Source organism: Cetorhinus maximus, chromosome 18 (assembly GCF_964194155.1).
Source record: "Cetorhinus maximus chromosome 18, sCetMax3.hap1.1, whole genome shotgun sequence".
Lineage (NCBI taxonomy): Eukaryota > Metazoa > Chordata > Chondrichthyes > Lamniformes > Cetorhinidae > Cetorhinus > Cetorhinus maximus.
In genome coordinates this window covers 1,114,635-1,134,307 of record NC_135896.1, presented here as the reverse complement: position 1 = coordinate 1,134,307, position 19,673 = coordinate 1,114,635, and the positions used below count along the sequence as shown (strand labels likewise).

The following is a 19,673-nucleotide window of genomic DNA, read 5'->3' as shown; positions in this document are numbered from 1 at the left end:
TTGGGGATTGATACAGGGTTATGGGGAGAGAGCGGGGCAGTGGAATTAATTTGGGGATTGATACAGGGCTATGCGAGGGAGTGGGACAGTGGGATTGGTTTGGGATCGATTTGGGGATATGTGGAAAACATGATTCCTTAACAATATTGTACGTGTGCCTTCAACACACGGATAGCAATGATTCAAGAAGGCAGCTCACCACCACCTTCTCAAGGGCAGTCTGGGATTTGCAATACATGCTGGTCTTGCCTGCAATGCCCACGTCCTAAGAATTAAATAAAAGGAAAATGAAACATCAGCAGACAAAGCAGAGCAACTGGTATTAATGGGGTCTTACTGTGCACTATATGGCCTCTACCTTTCAGGGGCTTTGACACAAGACTTTCATAGAATGCTGGGTGGTTGTGTGCTGGGGTCAGTGTTTGACTCTTGGATGTAACAATCCTTGCATTTTCCAGGCGCTGTGCATTTATTGTTTTTCTCACTTGGTTGAGCCTGGGTGCTGATTGGAGCATTGACGAATAACCCTGGCCCCTGGCTCTCTGTTATCTCTGGGCAGGCCTGCCCTCCCCTCGCTATCTTGAAGGCAGAGGAGGAGAGCTAGGTAGCAGGAGACTGATGGTGCTGCGTTCAGTGATTAGTTGTAGTGACAGTGTCCAACCCACCAGACCTGCCCAAGCTTGACAGGCGCTGACTACTTTCTGCAACTCAGACCCAGTGTCACAAGAGGGCTGCTGTGGACCCAGGGAGATGGGTGAGGTGTCGGCTTATAGGGTCAGGCATAGGCAGTTGCCTGGTGTGACCTGCAATGAGAAACTTCCTGTCCTGTCCTGACCTCACCCCCACCCCCTCACTCTGTCTCTCTTTTCCTTTCCCTCTTCATACCCACCACCGCCTCCCTTGTAATTTGAGGATTATAGTGCAGTGGTTACGTTACTGGACTATTAATCCAGAGGCCTCGTCTAATGCTCTGGAGACAAGAGTTCAAATCCCACTCTGGCAGCTGGAGAATTTAAACTCAACTAATTAAATAAATTTGGAATGAAAAACTACCCATTACTGGTAAATCGGATTGTTGTAAAAACTCACCTGGTTCCATAAAGCCCTTAATGGAAGGAAATTTGACATCCTTACCTGGTCTGGCTTTGCCAGTGACACCCACATTCCACAAACGAATGGGCAAAAAAACTTCTGGATCTTTGAATAACTTTTCCAGTCCAGTGTATTGGGCGAGGGGTCAGTGGGGACATAATTTCTAGACCTGCCCAGCTCACTGTCGGCCACCTCTGTGCAGATGAAAGATATGGATAAGGCTCCGGAAGCTGCTGCAGCTCCAGACCCTGTGCCTGAGAACCATTGGGAGCTGGAGCTCCCTCTCTCACTCAGTGTGGAGGTTATCTTAGGGCAGGGGGGAGATACACTCTGTGCTCCCCGGGGAGTAAACCAAATCAATGAAAAACCTCCATCTTTTCTTGCAGCTGTAACCTGTCACCACGGAGACAATGTAGACCTGAGTCCAGAGGATGCTGGGAGCAGCAAGAGCTCAGCAAGCATGGACTGGGTGGAGGGGCAAACCCAAACCGGATCGGGAGCAGAGAAACCAGGCTCCCTGGACCGTGTGGAGCAGCTGGTTCCACACTCTCCTGCAGGACCAGCCCGGCTATGACAAGCCCCCAGAGATGGGACAGACTCACTGACTGAACTGCTGGTGTCGGCAGCATCAGGATAAAGCTCTGAGGATTAATGGGGACCTCATTATGAAACGAGCGACTGTGCAAAGGTACAGCAACTTTAATTCCCCCTCTCCCCGACATCTCGCAGTGATGCTCCTGCACATAGACTCTGACTGCACTTGGAGTGAGAATGACTGGAACGGAATCCATTCTCGGTGGGCAGTGTGACAAGAAAGGCTTAAACACCCCCTTGCTTCAGACCAACAACACCAACTGGACCCAATCCCAGCACAGTGAAGTGGCAGGATTCAAGGATGTTACTCTGAATGATGGGTATGAATAAAGGAGGGGCCCCTGTAGGATGCCAAGTGTACAGGAGTGATTTGTAAAACATGGCATAAAACCAGAGCTGAGATTTGGATAGGGCTCTGAATGAATCCCAAGATTTTGGCCTCTTCCCTGCCACACTCAGCTCCCCAAGAGTGTTACACTCAGTAACACATGATGTGCTTCATATACTCGAGTGTAACACTTGGTGTGTTATATATAATATATACGCGAGATTATATATCAAGACGATATATGTCAAGATTTGGTTTAACGCCACATATGAAATGACAGCGACCTAGACGGTGAGCAGCTGATCTCCTCGCTAGACACTCACCAGTTGAAGCAAAGGGAGAATCCATCACGAGTGTTATACCCAGTAGCACACAGTGTGTTATATAATATATACAGTGTTATACCTAGTAACGCACAGTTTATTATATAATTGATAACGCGCCATGCCTTATCTTGCCCTTAATGCATTAACATTCTTGTGCAGCTGCTCTTCATTGAAAGTCTGTTGTGAAAGTTCTCTGCCGGTTCTGAAGTTCGCCCACTTGCCTATTATGTTTCTCTGTGATGTCAGTAATTTGTGCTCCACTAGGGAGTTATATTAATGTTGTGTCTATTTCTGAATTGGCTCCTTGTCACCTTGTGTTACACAAATCATTTTCTCCCAAATTACTCAAAATGCTTTCTGAAAAATGTCCGTGCACCATTTTCCCCTCTCAGTGAAATTTCTAACATCTCAAATAAGTTTTAAACAAAAATTTTAAGTGCAAATATTTAGATATTTCACAACCATATGAAAAAATGTACCATTGAGTGGTCTTTTAATGCTTTCATTAAAATTTTTACTGAGCAACCTCAGTCTTTCCTCTGCATTCCCACATCTCGGTTTTCACTTGATTTAAAAAAAATCAGCTTAGAATGAGATAAGTCACTCTTCCTGTTTCCTTTTCTACAACAACTTGCTTTGATATAACACCCTTATGGTGGAATTTTGAGGGCTGGGTGATAACAGCAGATTTGAAGGTGAGAAGGACGAGTGACAGAGAACAGCTAACATGGGGATCACTGAGGGCAAGTTGGGTGCTCAGCTGTTAAGAAGAAATACGGCCAAGAAAGCAAGAAGTGGGTCTCTTAGAGAAGATGAGTTCGGTGGGGGGGGCATCTAGGGACAGAGGAGTTTCTCTCCACATGCGAAAGATGAAGCTGAAGCATTTACTACAATCTTCAGCTAGAAGTGGATGATCCATCTTGGCCTCCTCCAGACGTCCCCAGTATCACAGGTGCCAGTCTTTAGCCAATTCGATTCACTCCATGTGATATCCAGAAACAACTGAAGGCACTGGATACTGCAAAGGCTATGGGCCCTGACAATATTCCAGCAATAGTGCTGAAGACTTGTTCTCCTGCACTGGCCATGCCCCTAGCCAAGCTGTTCCAGTACAGCTACAACACTGGCATCTACCTGGCTATGTGGAAAATTGCCCAGGTATGTCCTGTACACAAAAAGCAGCACAAATCCAACCCGGCCAATTACTGCCCCATTAGTCTACTCTCGATCATCAGTGAATTGATGGAAGGGGTCACCAACGTTCTATCGAATGGCAGTGGATTAGCAATAACCTGCTCACTGGTGCGCAGTTTGGGTTCCACCAGAGCCACTCAGCTGCTGACCTCGGTCTTGGTTCAAACATGGACAATAAAGTTGAACTCCCGAGGTGAGGTGAGAGTGACTGCCCTTGACATTAAGGCAGCATTTGACCAAGTGTGGCATCACAGAGCCCTAGCAAAACTGGAGTCAATGGGAATCAGAGGGAAAACTCTCCGCTGGTTGGAGTCATGCCTAGCACAAAGGAAGATGGTTGTGGTTGTTGGAGGTCAATCATCTCAGTTCCAGGACATCACTGCAGGAGTTCCTCAGGGTAGTGTCCTCGGCCCAACCATCTTCAGCTGCTTCATCAATGACCTTCCTTCCATCATAAGGTCAGAAGTCACTGATGATTGCACAATGTTCAGCACCATTCACGACTCCTCAGATACTGAAGCAGTCCATGTCCAAATGCAGCAAGACCTGGACAATATCCAGGCTTGGGCTGACAAGTGGCAAGTAACATTCACGCCACACAAGTGTCAGGCAATGACATTCTCCAACAAGAGAGAATCTAACCATTGTCCCTTGACATTCAATGGTATTACCATTGCTGAATCCCCTACTATCAACATCCTGGGGGTCACCATTGACCAGAAACTGAACTGGACTAGCCATATAAATACTGTGTGACTACAAGAGCAGGCCAGAGGCTAGGAATCCTGCAGCAGGTAACTCACCTCCTGACTCCCCAAAGCCTGTCCACCATCTACAAGGCATAAGTCAGGAGTGTGATGGAATATTCCCCACTTGCCTGGATGAGTGCAGCTCCCACAACACTCAAGAAGCCCGACACCATCCAGGACAAAGCAGCCCCGCTTGATCGGCATCACATCCACAAACATTCACTCCCTCCACCACCGATGTACAGTAACAGCACTGCAGGAACTCACCAAACCTCCTTAGACAGCACCTTCCAAACTCATGGTCACTACTATCTAGAAGGACAAGGGCAGCAGATAGATGGGAACACCACCACCTGGAAATTCCCCTCCAAGCCACTCACCATCCTGACTTGGAAATATATCGCCATTCCTTCACTGTCGCTGGATCAAAACCCTGGAACTCCCACCCTAACAGCACTGTGGGTGTACCTACACCACAGGGACTGCAGCGGTTCAAGAAGGCAGCTCACCACCACCTTCTCAAGGGCAATAAGGGATGGGCAATAAATGCTGGCCTAGCTGGTGAAGCCCACACCCCATAAACAAATAAAAAGAAACTCGAAAGGCGTGAGTTCAGGGCTAGGCAGAGGAGTTCACAGAGTCCTGGCAAATACAATAGATGCATCTAAGGGGATGTTAGGTAGACACAATTGGGAGAAAGGAACAGGAACAGGTTCATCGAATTAGATGAACTAGGATGAGATCAGGCTCATTTGAAACATAATGACCCAGATGGAGCTGTGATCTGAAGGTGCTGTTTCTGTGCTCTAAATAAATGGTCATACTTTGTAATGTGTAGAGAAACCAAAAGCTACTACAATTGTACGATAAATATAATTTTTCTCATCCACATACACCAACTTTTTCAAATATTTAACTTCCAATATTAACTTCTCATAAAAAATTTTTGCCTGACCATTGCCCAGACACTGCTAGAAATTCAGGAAATTCATTCCAACAGCATTGGTTAGCACCTTCAGGAGAGGAGGGGGACCTGTACCCCAGTGAGAGTCAGCACCTTCAGGAGAGGAGGGGGACCCGTACCCCAGTGAGAGTCAGCACCTTCAGGAGAGGAGGGGGACCTGTACCCCAGTGAGAGTCAGCACCTCCAGGAGAGGAGGGGACCTGTACCCCAGTGAGAGTCAGCACCTTCAGGAGAGGAGGGGGACCTGTACCCCAGTGAGGGTCAGCACCTTCAGGAGAGGAGGGGGACCTGTACCCCAGTGAGAGTCAGCACCTTCAGGAGAGGAGGGGGACCTGTACCCCAGTGAGAGTCAGCACCTTCAGGAGAGGAGGGGGACCCCTACCCCAGTGAGAGTCAGCACCTTCAGGAGAGGAGGGGACCTGTACCCCAGTGAGAGTCAGCACCTTCAGGAGAGGAGGGGACCTGTACCCCAGTGAGAGTCAGCACCTTCAGGAGAGGAGGGGACCCCTACCCCAGTGAGAGTCAGCACCTTCAGGAGAGGAGGGGACCCGTAGCCCAGTGAGAGTCAGCACCTTCAGGAGAGGAGGGGACCCGTAGCCCAGTGAGAGTCAGCACCTTCAGGAGAGGAGGGGACCCCTACCCCAGTGAGAGTCAGCACCTTCAGGAGAGGAGGGGGACCTGTACCCCAGTGAGAGTCAGCACCTTCAGGAGAGGAGGGGGACCCTGTACCCCAGTGAGAGTCAGCACCTTCAGGAGAGGAGGGGACCCCTACCCCAGTGAGAGTCAGCACCTTCAGGAGAGGAGGGGACCCCTACCCCAGTGAGAGTCAGCACCTTCAGGAGAGGAGGGGACCTGTACCCCAGTGAGAGTCAGCACCTTCAGGAGAGGAGGGGACCTGTACCCCAGTGAGAGTCAGCACCTTCAGGAGAGGAGGGGGACCCTGTACCCCAGTGAGAGCACCTTCAGGAGAGGAGGGGACCCCTACCCCAGTGAGAGTCAGCACCTTCAGGAGAGGAGGGGACCTGTACCCCAGTGAGTGTCAGCACCTTCAGGAGAGGAGGGGGACACGTACCCCAGTGAGAGTCAGCACCTTCAGGAGAGGAGGGGGACCTGTACCCCAGTGAGAGTCAGTACCTTCAGGAGAGGAGGGGACCTGTACCCCAGTGAGAGTCAGCACCTTCAGGAGAGGAGGGGGACCCTGTATCCCAGTGAGAGTCAGCACCTTCAGGAGAGGAGGGGGACCCTGTATCCCAGTGTGAGTCAGCACCTAGGTTTGTCACTCAACCTGAGCTCTGAGATTTCGGGATGTGGGCCCTCTGCCCTTCAGGACTAATTTATTCTGAAGGCCTGACCCATGTTGGAAAGGTTAACAATGTTTTTCCATCAAATCCAATTTCCCTTTAAGAGTGTGTGTGTTGGGAGTACAGTGGCCTGGAAATGAGTGATGAGAGGCAGTGCAATGGCCTTGTGTCTCTGCTAGTGACTGTACATCTCCCTGCTAAACATGACAAGCCTTTCACTCACAATCTGCAGCCAACCTGCGATTGAGTCTTTCATCCCACTGAAGCACTGATGCATTTTAGACAAGAAATGATGCGATTTGTTAGGTCTGCTGCACAGCTCACCAGCGAGGAGAATTAGTCACTCAGTCTTAATCCTTCATGAAGTGGTTTCTGTGAGGAGAATTATTCAGAGAATATTAACTCTCTGAATACAAGGACATTGTTCTACACACTTCACAATGTACATTAATACAAAAGCAAAATACCACAGATGCTGTAAATCTGAAATAGAAAGAGTTCTGATTAATGGTCATCAGTCTGAAAAGTTAACTCAGTCACCCTCTCGACAGACACTGTCAGATCAACTGACTATGTCCAGAATTTACTGCTTTTTTTCAAACAATGTACATTCCTGACCAGAAGATACTGACTCTCACTGGGCTACAGGTCCCCTCCTCTCCTGAAGGTGCTGACTCTCACTGGGGTACAGATCCCCTCCTCTCCTGAAGGTGCTGACTCTCACTGGGGTACGGGACCCCCTCCTCTCCTGAAGGTGCTGACTCTCACTGGGGTACAGGTCCCCTCCTCTCCTGAAGTTGCTGACTCTCACTGGGGTACAGGTCCCCCTCCTCTCCTGAAGGTGCTGACTCTCACTGGGGTACGGGACCCCCTCCTCTCCTGAAGGTGCTGACTCTCACTGGGGTACAGGTCCCCTCCTCTCCTGAAGGTGCTGACTCTCACTGAGGTAGGGGTCCCCTCCTTTCCTGAAGGTGCTGACTCTCACTGGGGTACAGGGTCCCCTCCTCTCCTGAAGGTGCTGACTCTCACTGGGGTAGGGGTCCCCTCCTCTCCTGAAGGTGCTGACTCTCACTGGGGTACAGGTCCCCTCCTCTCCTGAAGGTGCTGACTCTCACTGGGGTACAGGTCCCCTCCTCTCCTGAAGGTGCTGACTCTCACTGGGGTACGGGGTCCCCTCCTCTCCTGAAGGTGCTGACTCTCACTGGGGTACAGGTCCCCTCCTCTCCTGAAGGTGCTGACTCTCACTGGGGTACGGGGTCCCCTACCTCTCCTGAAGGTGCTGACTCTCACTGGGGTACAGGTCCCCTCCTCTCCTGAAGGTGCTGACTCTCACTGGGGTACAGGGTCCCCTCCTCTCCTGAAGGTGCTGACTCTCACTGGGGTAGGGGTCCCCTCCTCTCCTGAAGGTGCTGACTCTCACTGGGGTACAGGTCCCATCCTCTCCTGAAGGTGCTGACTCTCACTGGGGTACAGGGTCCCCTCCTCTCCTGAAGGTGCTGACTCTCACTGGGGTACAGGTCCCCTCCTCTCCTGAAGGTGCTGACTCTCACTGGGGTACGGGTCCCCCTCCTCTCCTGAAGGTGCTGACTCTCACTGGGGTACAGGTCCCCTCCTCTCCTGAAGGTGCTGACTCTCACTGGGGTACAGGTCCCCTCCTCTCCTGAAGGTGCTGACTCTCACTGGGGTACAGGTCCCCTCCTCTCCTGAAGGTGCTGACTCTCACTGGGGTACAGGTCCCCTCCTCTCCTGAAGGTGCTGACTCTCACTGGGGTACAGGTCCCCTCCTCTCCTGAAGGTGCTGACTCTCACTGGGGTACAGGTCCCCTCCTCTCCTGAAGGTGCTGACTCTCACTGGGGTACAGGTCCCCTCCTCTCCTGAAGGTGCTGACTCTCACTGGGGTAGGGGTCCCCTCCTCTCCTGAAGGTGCCGATTCTCACTGACCCTTGATGAGGAAGGGAGGAAAGTTGGCTGAGGGACATGAGCTCCCCATTGATATCCAGTCGAATTTATTCTCAATCCTGGGGACAAAGCTGTTCAACCAGGAATTGCAGTTGAGAGAGAAGCCACGGCGCTGGACTGCCCTCTGGGATGAAGCAGTTATCTATGAGGAAAGGCTGAATAGCCTGGGCCTTATCGAAATTCAGAAGAATAAAAGGTGATCTTACTGAAACATGAAAGATCCCCTGAGGGGCTTTGACAGGGTTGATGCTGAGGGGATGTTTCCCCTCATCGGGGAATCTAGAACTAGGGGGCACCGTTTCAAAGTAAGGGGTCTCCCCTTTAAAAGCAAGATGAGGATTTTCCTCTCTCAGAGGGCCATTAATCTTTGGAATTCTCTTCCCCAGAGAGCAGTGGAGGCTGGGTCACTGAATTATATTCAAGGCTGAGTTAGACAGATTTTTCATCGACAAGGGAGTCAAGGGTTATGGGAAGAAGGCAAGAAAGTGGCTATAAGGACACGGTCAGATCAGCCATGATCCATCTGATTGGCGGAGCAGGCTCGAGGGGTCAAATGGCCTCCTCCTATTTCATATGATCTTATGAACCCTGACCCCAAGTCAAAAACCCACAGCCTTTGAGACCAGGTTGACTGAGCTCACCCATGAGGAGCTGCCTGTAGATGGGAGTCTGCGATGCCTCCATAGCTGAATATTTTGCAATACCTGCCCTCAGGGCTGAGATGGTAACTTGGGGAGCGGGATGTTTTGGTGGGGGGGGTGGTGTCAGAGGGATCTTTGAACAATGAGGTATGAAAATTAGGAGGGGGGGAGTGGGAGTGGGAGATTTCCAAGCTGCTGGGATGTTTAATGCGCTGGGGGTTTTGTTTTGATTTGAGTTTGTTCTGCTTGGATATCTCACAGTGCGATAGAAATGACTGATAACAGCCATGGCCTCCCTGTGACAAGAGACTGTGCGCAAACTTGTTCTAACTGGGGCCTAACACAGGCCTCTGTTCAGCCTGCCTTGCCTGAAAACAGTCCTTTCATCACATCCCCTCCAAGACTGTCAGCCAGTGGGATGGCCTTGGGAAAATGCAAGGATATAACGGCAGAAAAAGAGTGACACAGCTTTTTGTGATAGAACAGAACAAAGTGAGGGCATGGAGCAGGCTGCGGCCTACAGGCACATGAGAAGCCTGACGTCAAGGTGATTTGCATAAAGAGACATTGCAGGTGAAATCTTTCACCCACCATCTGTATGACTTGAGGCTGGGGAGACTCCTCAGCGATGTCTCCAAACAGCCCCAGTTTATTGTTCCAGCCACTCTACTCCTGAGGAAGCTGATGAAATGATCTTTCAGGCCCTCGTTATTTATGCTTCATACACTGAAAGGAACACACCAGGTCTTTAAACCAAGAGGCATTCATTTCATTACTAGATAAGGCATCTGGATCATGTAGGGAGCAAATACATGTGGAGCAAGTGCTGATTGGTATGGAGTCACTCCACAAGCCTGCTCCTTAAGTTTTGATCTGTACCTTGCACCAGCTTTAACCTCTCTCCGGGTTATGGAGAGTGGAGGAATTTTCAGTGTGGAGGATTATTCAGAGAGTATTAACTCTCTAAGAGCAAGTGGGAGGCCCACACAATCACAATGTACATGTCCTCACAGAGGGTCATCTGCACAGCACCAAGCACCTCCTCACTCTCTCCCTCCCTCCCTCTCTCCCTCCCTCCCTCTCTCCCCCCTCCCTCTCTCCTCCCTCCCTCCCTCTCTCCCTCGCTCCCTCCTCACTGTTCACCCCCTCCCTTTCTCCCTCCCTCCCTCCCTCTCTCCCTCCCTCTCTCTCTCCCTCCCTCTCTCTCTCCCTCCCTCCCTCTCTCCCTCCCTCCCTCCTCACTGTGCACTCCCTCCCTCCTCACTGTGCACTCCCTCCCTCCCTCCCTCTCTCCTCACCGTGCACTTCCTCCCTCCCTCTCTCCCTCCCTCTCTCCCTCCCTCCCTCTCTCCCTCCCTCTCTCCCTCCCTCCCTCTCTCCCTCCCTCCCTTTCTCCCTCCCTCCCTCCTCACTGTGCACTCCCTCCCCAACACTCTCTCCCTCCCTGTCCCTGTAATGCTCACATCCACCTCAGTATGGATAAGATACAGAGTAAAGTTCCTTCTAAGGGAGAAAATTCCCTATCTGTTTATTATTGAGTTTGATGTTTTAAATGTTTGTTTCAGTTTATTATTAATAAGATACCATTTTTAAATTGTTGGTAAAATCCAGTTTTACTGTTAAGTATTTTAAGGGGAGGTGGGTGGCAAGGTGGTATTGTCACTGGGCTGGTAACCCAGAGACCCAGGGCACAGATTGTGCCGCTGCAGATGGTGGAATTTGAATTGAATAAAAATGACAATGAAACCATTGTCAATTGTTGTAAAAACCCATCTGGTTCACTGATGCCCTTTAGGGAAGGAAATCTGTCATTCTTACCCGGTCTGGCCTACATGTGACTCCAGACCCACAGCAACGTGGTTGACTCTTAAATGCCCTCTGAACAAGGGCAATTAGGGATGGGCAACAAATGCTGGCCTAGCCAACGACACCCACATCCCAAGAATGAATAAAAAAATCTTGCTGTTTAAGTAATTATTATGAAATTGCATGTTTTAACTTGCCGATATGTTTCTCTGTCTCTGCTGCTGATATACATTCTGAAAGGAGGCTGTCCAACAATAACTCTCTCTCTCTGCAGTAACTTCAGCACAACCTGTAAATCTTTCTCTCTCATTCTACCTCTCTCTCTGTGATCTCACTGTACCTCTCACCCGCTCTGTCACTCTTTCTCTCTCTTTCTGTCCCTTGCTGTGTCTCTCTCTCTCTTCCTGTCTCTGACTTTCTCTCTCTCTTTCTCTCTCTCTCTCATTCCATCTCTCTATCTCTCTCTGTCTATCGCTGTTTCTATCTTTCTGACTCTCTCTTTCTGTCTGTCTCACTTTCTGTCTGTCTCTCTCACTTTCTGTCTGTCTTTCTCTCTGCCTCTCTCTGTATTTCAATCTCTCTCTGTCTTTCTTTCTGCCTGTCTCTCTCTGTCTTTTTCTGTCTCTCATGTTATAACTCTCTCTCACTTATTTGCTTCTCCGTTCAGCTATCTCTGCTTGTATAACATGGGGTCAGTACTTGGTTTCACTCCCTGATATAATCATGTCCCTATTAACTTCTTAAACGAATCCAACAAGCTTGCTGTATTAATCTGTCAGTTGGCTAATATCATTAAAGTGCTAGGCCTCAGTGTATCCTAATGAGCTGTTTATTTACATTGCTGAGGGTTTGTTAAGGTGACCATTGGCTCTGCTACTTGGCATTCTGCATTTACAAACGCTCACTTTTTATCCTTAATGCAGATTGATAAATGAGTGACACCTTGACAGCTCATTCTCTGAGATTAATAGAACGATACAATATTTACATCGAATGCTTGGACCAATTATCTTGCAATATATCATTTTGATTATCTCACTGATTGAAAACTGCTCTTCCATATAAACCAGAATTATTTGGAATTAGAGCAGAATTTATGCCACACATTTACTTTTTTTCCAACAATGAATTAGAAATATCCGTGTCAGAACAGGACATCCGTGTCATCTTCACCCCTACCTCTCCCTGTCCTGCAACCTCAATGTTTCTCGACTTTATTTTCTCAATTTCTCTCCGTCCCTCTCTCTGTTTCTTTATATCTCCCTCTTTCTATCCCTCCGTCTCACTCTCTCCAACTCTATTTCTCTTTTTCCCTCACTGTTGCTTTATATCCCTCTGTCTTTCTCTATTTCTCCCTCTCTCCATCTCCATTACTTTCTATCCTTCTCTCTCAGCTTCTCTACATCTCCCTCTCCCTGTCTCTCTCCCTGTCTCTCTCTCTCCATCTCTCTCTTTTCCCCACCTCTCCCTGATTTTCTTTGTGCTTTCTTTTGCTATTCCTTGCCCTCCGTCCCTATATCTCGCTGTCTTCTCTCTGCATCCCTCTCGCCTCTCTGCATCCCTCTCTGAATAACTGGCTCTCCTCTACTCTGCATTTCACCCTGAAGCAGAAATCAAGGTTGGGAGAATCTATCAGAAGAGATTCCCATATTGCTGTGCGGAAGGTGCCAGTGTTTCCCAAAGACCATTCACAATAAGAGGTCAGATTACAATACAGGAATAACGACAGTCTGATGCAGACTGAAGAGTGTATCTTGTTGATGGTGTAAAGTGACTTCAATATTAACCCCTTATCTGTAAGCATCCCTTTAGCGTCCAGAGGGGCACAGGCTGAACAGGAGTTTTCCATATCAACCGGGGCTCAAACCTCCGACTCACATGGTTGTGTGTTCGAGACTGAATCCAAAGATTTGAACACATGCTCCCAGTGCAGTACTGAGGGAGTGCCGCATTATCGGAGGGTCAGTACTGAGGGAGCGCCGCATTATCGGAGGGTCAGTACTGAGGGAGCGCCGCATTATCGGAGGGTCAGTACTGAGGGAGTGCCGCACTGTCGGAGGGTCAGCAGTGAGGGAATACTGCACGGTTGAAGGGTGAATACAGAGGGAGTGCTGCACTGTCAGAGGGACAGCATTGATGAGTGCTGCACTGTCGGAGGGTCAGTACTGAGGGAGTGCTGCACTGTCGGAGGGTCAGTACTGAGATGGTGCTGCACTGTTGGAAGGTCAGTACTGAGGGAGTGCTGCACTGTCGGAGGGTCAGTACTGAGGGAGTGCTGCACTGTCGGAAGGTCAGTACTGAGGAAGTGCTGCACTGTCGGAGGGTCAGTACTGAGGGAGTGCTGCACTGTCAGAGGATCAGTACTGAGGGAGTGCTGCACTGTCAGAGGGTCAATGCTGAGGGAGTGCTGCACTGTCAGAGGGTCAGTACTGAGGGAGTGCTGCACTGTCAGAGGGTCAGTACTGAGGGAGTGCTGCACTGTCGGAGGGTCAGTACTGAGGGAGTGTTGCACTGTCAGAGGGTCAATGCTGAGGGAGTGCTGCACTGTCAGAGGGTCAGTACTGAGGGAGTGCTGCACTGTCAGAGGGTCAGTACTGAGGGAGTGCTGCACTGTTGGAGGGTCAGTACTGAGGGAGTGCCGCACTGTCAGAGGGTCAGTACTGAGGGAGTGCTGCACTGTCGGAGGGTCAGTACTGAGGGAGCGCCACACTGTCGGAGGGTCAGTACTGAGGGAGTGCTGCACTGTTGGAGGGTCAGTACTGCGGGAGTGCTGCACTGTTGGAGGTGCCATCTTTTCCTCTCAGGTGGGTGTAAAAAACTCATGACACTATTTTGGAGACCAGGCGGGTTGTGTACCATAGAATATTTATCCCTGAATCACACACTGGTGACCTGGTCCGTTCTGTTTGTCGGATCTATCTGTGTGTAAAGTGACACCTGGTTCTCTACATTACAAAGAGTGATTTCACTTCAAAAAGATCTTCATTGATTTGCGATATTTAAGGATGTTCTGAGTTTGTGAATGTTGCTATAGAAATGCAGGTTTTAGTTCTCTGTAATTAGTGGGGGGTGATAGAGGGGAGATTGGGGGTGGGCGCATTCTAGGATGGGAGAGATGTCAGTGATAGGATGGGGGTCTCTGTAAGAGGGAGAGTCACTCGGTAATGAGGAAGGGGCACTCGGGGATGGGGGAGGGGCACTCGGGGGTGGGGGAGGGGCACTCAGGGATGGGGGAGGGGCACTCGGGGATGGGGGAGGGGCACTCGGTAATGGAGGAGGGGCACTCGGTAATGGGGAGGGGCACTCGGTAATGGGGGAGGGGCACTCGGTAATGGGGGAGGGGCACTCGGTAATGGGGGAGGGGCACTCGGTAATGGGGAGGGGCACTCGGGGGTGGGGGAGGGGCACTCGGTAATGGGGGAGGGGCACTCGGGGATGGGGGAGGGGCACTTGGGGATGGGGGCGGGGCACTCAGGGTGGGGGAGGGGCACTCGGGGGTGGGGGAGGGGCACTCAGGGATGGGGGAGGGGCACTCGGGGATGGGGAGGGGCATTCGGTAATGGGGAGGAGCACTCGGGGTTGGGGGAGGGGCACTCGGGGATGGGGAGGGGCATTCGGGGTTGGGGGAGGGGCACTCGGGGATGGGGGAGGGGCACTCGGCGATGGTGGAGGGGCACTCCGGGGTGGGGGAGGGGCACTCGGGGATGGGGGAGTGGCACTCTGTGAATGGGGAACAGGACTTGGTAATGGGATGGGCGGTGTGATTGTGATGGTCGCTTGTAGATGACAGACAGTTGTTTGTGGATGACAGATGGTCATTCAGTGCCAGAGGAGGGTCACTGTGATGGGGAGGGACACTTGCTGAATGGGGGAAGGTCACTGATGGGGAGGGTCACTCGAGGAGGGTCACTGTGATGGGGAGGGTCACTCGAAGAGGGTCACTCGGGGAGGGTCACTCGGGGAGGGTCACTCGAGGAAGGTCACTCGAGGAGGGTCACTCGGGGAAGGTCACTTGAGGAGGGTCACTCGGGGAGGGTCACTCGAGGAGGGGCACTCGAGGAGGGTCACTGTGACGGGGAGGGTCACTCGGGGAGGGTCACTAAGACGGGGAGGGTCACTCAGGGTGGGTCACTGTGACGGGGAGGGTCACTCGGGGAGGGTCACTGTGACGGGGAGGGTCACTCGGGGAGGGTCACTAAGACGGGGAGGGTCACTCAGGGTGGGTCACTGTGACGGGGAGGGTCACTCAGGGTGGGTCACTGTGACGGGGAGGGTCACTCAGGGTGGGTCACTTGGGGAGGGTCACTCGGGGTGGGTCACTCTCTGTTACTCACTGCAGGCCACACTTGCTGTTATGAAGTTAATCAGCATCATCAGTTTCTTCTCAATCTGAGATATCTGTTTAATGCTGTAATTTCAGTTCTTATCAACAGGCTGGTGGCTCTCTACAGACCCCAAAGAGATAAACAGCAATCAAACCATAGATCTGCTAGTTTCCAGTTTGAATCAACATTCCCTTACTGTCAAATTCCACAAACCTCAGTATTAAAATTGGAAAGATTAATTTATCAGGTACTCAAAGGAATGAATATAACTCTGTGTTTATTGTGCAGGAATAACTGAGAATATTAACAATGTCAGTCCATTGAATACAACATTCAAAACTGTTACTCAACAGCTTACAGGAAGAAATATCTGTGAGTGGAATCTAATCGAGGGGTTCAGGTGGTTTATATATAGAATAACAGATACCCTGGAGTGAGTTACAGACTGGAATCTAATCGAGGGGTTCGGGGTGGTTAATATATAGAATAACAGATACCCGGGAGTGAGTTACAGACTGGAATCTAATCGAGGGGTTCGGGGTGGTTAATATATAGAATAACAGATACCTGGGAGTGAGTTACAGACTGGAATCTAATCGAGGGGTTCGGGGGGGTTTATATATAGAATAACAGATACCTGGGAGTGAGTTACAGACTGGAATCTAATCGAGGGGTTCGGGGGGGTTTATATATAGAATAACAGATACCTGGGAGTGAGTTACAGGCTGGAATCTAATTGAGGGGTTAGGGTGGTTTATATATAGAATAACAGATACCCGGGAGTGAGTTACAGACTGGAATCTAATCGAGGGGTTCGGGGTGGTTAATATATAGAATAACAGATACCTGGGAGTGAGTTACAGACTGGAATCTAATCGAGGGGTTCGGGGGGGTTTATATATAGAATAACAGATACCTGGGAGTGAGTTACAGACTGGAATCTAATCGAGGGGTTCGGGGGGGTTTATATATAGAATAACAGATACCTGGGAGTGAGTTACAGGCTGGAATCTAATTGAGGGGTTAGGGTGGTTTATATATAGAATAACAGATACCCGGGAGTGAGTTACAGACTGGAATCTAATCGAGGGGTTCGGGGGGGTTTATATATAGAATAACAGATACCCGGGAGTGGGTTACAGACTGGAATCTAATCGAGGGGCTCAGGGTGGTTTATATATAGAATAACAGATACCATGAGTGAGTTACAGACTGGAATCTAATCGAGGGGTTTGGGGGGGATTTATATATAGAATAACAGATACCCGGGAGTGAGTTACAGACTGGAATCTAATCGAGGGGTTCGGGGTGGTTTATATATAGAATAACAGATACCCGGGAGTGACTTACAGACTGGAATCTAATCGAGGGGTTTGGGGGGGTTTATATATAGAGTAACAGATACCCGGGAGTGAGTTACAGACTGGAATCTAATCAAGGGGTTTGGGGGTTTATATATAGAATAACAGATACCCGGGAGTGAGTTACAGACTGGAATCTAATCAAGGGGTTTGGGGGGGATTTATATATAGAATAACAGATACCCGGGAGTGAGCTACAGACTGGAATCTAATCGAGGGGTTTGGGGTGGTTTATATATAGAATAACAGATACCCGGGAGTGAGTTACAGACTGGAATGTAGTCTAGGGATTTGGGTGGTTTATATATAGAATAACAGATGCCCAGGAGTGAGTTACAGACTGGAATCTAATCGAGGGGTTTGGGGGGGTTTATATATAGAATAACAGATACCCGGGAGTGAGTTACAGACTGGAATCTAATCGAGAGGTTCGGGGGTTTATATATAGAATAACAGATACCCGGGAGTGAGTTACAGACTGGAATCTAATCGAGGGATTTGGGGGGTTTATATATAGAATAACAGATACCCGGGAGTGAGTTACAGACTGGAATCTAATCGAGGGGTTTGGGGGTTTATATATAGAATAACAGATACCCGGGAGTGAGTTACAGACTGGAATCTAATCGAGGAGTTTGGGGGGTTTATATATAGAATAACAGATACCCGGGAGTGAGTTATAGACTGGAATCTAATCGAGGGGTTCGGGGGGTTTATGTATAGAATAACAGATAGCCAACAGGCAGTTGCAGCCTCTTTTTTCCCTCTCAGACTGGTTCTGTTTCTGGGGTTTTGTAGTGAGGAGCTGTCTCGCTCAGTGCTGGTGTAGTAATGTCGAGAGTATTGAAAGTTCCTGATTAGGATCCTGTGCAATCCTTCAGTGGGAGCTCGATGCTCTTTAATCATAGAAAGCAGTTGAATATTAATGACACTATTTCAGCAGAGTTCCAGCTGAGGCATTTCCTGGTGACATATATTTTTAACAGTCACACAGTGTAATATACACATGGTCTTTTCTGCCCAAATATGGGCCATGACTTTAACTTTTTACAGGAATGTGAGATGTGGGAGCTTTTGGACATCAGGCGATCCAGGACAAACACGTCTGCAGGAAGTGGAAGCAGCTTCAGGAATTCCGGATCAGGATTATTGATCTGAAAGCTGAAATGCAGACACTGCGCAACATATGGGAAGGGGAGAAATACCTGGATACTTTGTTCCAGCAGACAGCCACACCTCTTAGAAGAGGGTCATCTGTTTTGGTCAGCAGTGAGGGACAGGAGATTGTGACTGTCAGTGAGGCAGGCAATGGGACGAGCAGACAGTAGTGGAGGAGCCTCAGGCTTTGCAATTGTCAAACAGGTTTCAGGTGCTCACAACCTGTGTGGATGAAAGTGAGGTCTGCAAGGTGGATGAGCTGATTGGTCATGGCACTGTGGTACAGGAAGCTGTTCAAGCAGAGGCAGCAAAAAGAAATGTAGTGGTTGTAGGGGATAGTATAGTGAAGGGGATTGACACTGTTCTCTGCAGCAAAATGCGAGAGTCCAGATGGCTGTGTTGCCTGTCTGGCGCCAGGGTTCGGGACATCTGCTCAGGTCTGGAAGGAACTTGCAGTGGGAGGGGGAGGATCCAGTTGTCGTGGTCCATGTAGGTACCAATGACATAGGTGGAACTAGGAAAGAGGTTCTGCAAAGTCAGTATGAGGAGCTAGGTACCAAATTAAGAAGCAGAACCTCAAATGTAATAATCTCTGGATTATTACCTGAGCTACGTGCAAATTGACATAGGGCAAATAACTTTAGAGAGGTGAATGCGTGGCTCAAAGACTGGTGTGGGAAAAGTGGGTTCCGGTTTGTGGGGCACTGGCACCAGTTCTGGGGAAAGTGGGGGCTGTACCTTTGGGGCAGTCTACACCTGAACTGTGCTGGGGCGCGTGTCCTCGCAAATCGCACAACTAGGGAAGTAGAGAGGGCTTTAAACTAAACAAGAAGGGTGAGGGATCAAGCTTGGGTAGCGATTCAAGGTGTAGAGTCAAGACAGGAGAGTAAAATAGTAATGTGAGAAATGAGGGTCAGAGAATGGCAGGAACGGACAGAGAGAAAAAAACTAAGGATACATCAAAATCAAGACTAGATGTTACAAAGGTAACAAAAAGACTAAACTGAAGGCTCTCTATCTGAATGCACATAGCATTCATAACAAAGTAAATGAATTGATGGCCCACATTGAAGTAAATAAATATGATCTGATAGCAATTACAGAGACATGGCTGCAGGACGACAAAGACTGGATCCTGAATATTGAGGGTACATGACATTCAAGAAGAATAGGAAGCTAGGTAAAGGTGGAGGGGTAGCACTGTTAATCAAAGAGGGCATTGGTGCAATAGTTAGAGATGACCTTGGTTCAGGAGATCAGGATGTAGAATCAGTTTGGGTGGAGATGAGGAATAGTTGGGGAAATAGTAATTAGTGGGAGTGGTCTACAGGCCCCTAACAGTAGCCACAGTGTAGGACAAAGTATTCAAGAGAAAATATTGTGTGCTTGTGATAAAGGAACAGCAATAATCATGGGTGATTTTAATCTACACATAAACTGGAAAAATCAGATTGGCAGTAGTATCCTGGATGAGGAGTTCTTAGAATGCTTTTGAGATAGTTTCTTAGAGCAGCGTGTTCTGGAACCAACCAGAGAGCTGGTTATATTAGACTTGGTATTGTGTAATATGACAGGATTAATTATTGACTTCAGAGTAAAGGCACCCCTAGGTAGCAGCCCACAATATGATTGAATTTTACATCCAGTATGAAAGGGAGAAGAGTGGGTCTAAGACAAGTATCTTAAACTTAAATAAGGGCAACTGTGTGGGGATGAAAGCTGAGCTAGCTGAAATGAACTGGGAAACTAGGCTAGAGGATAGATCAATAGAGAAGCAGTGGTGGATATTTAAGGGGATATTTCAGAGTATTCAGAATAAGTATATTCATATTATAAAGAAAAATTCTAAGGGGAGGAACCACCATCCGTGGTTA

At 49.2% G+C, this 19,673-nt stretch overlaps 1 protein-coding gene across 6 annotated transcripts in view; it reads left to right on the top strand.

Annotated features, from left to right (window-relative positions):
- Window positions 1–2,886, top strand: part of LOC144692870 (G patch domain-containing protein 2-like) — a 38,623-nt gene extending 35,737 nt beyond the window's left edge. For 5 of the 6 annotated variants that reach the window (XR_013579416.1, XM_078561939.1, XM_078561941.1 and 2 more), the window contains one exon: window positions 1,479–2,886. Coding sequence is in view for 4 of the 6 variants with exons in the window: in XM_078561941.1 (XP_078418067.1) it covers window positions 1,479–1,701 (223 nt within the window). In the remaining 2 variants the exon portion in view is untranslated. The remainder of the gene's footprint in view (window positions 1–1,478) is intronic. The other variant, XR_013579417.1, reaches the window with a different exon arrangement.
- The last annotated feature ends 16,787 nt before the right edge of the window (window positions 2,887–19,673 follow it).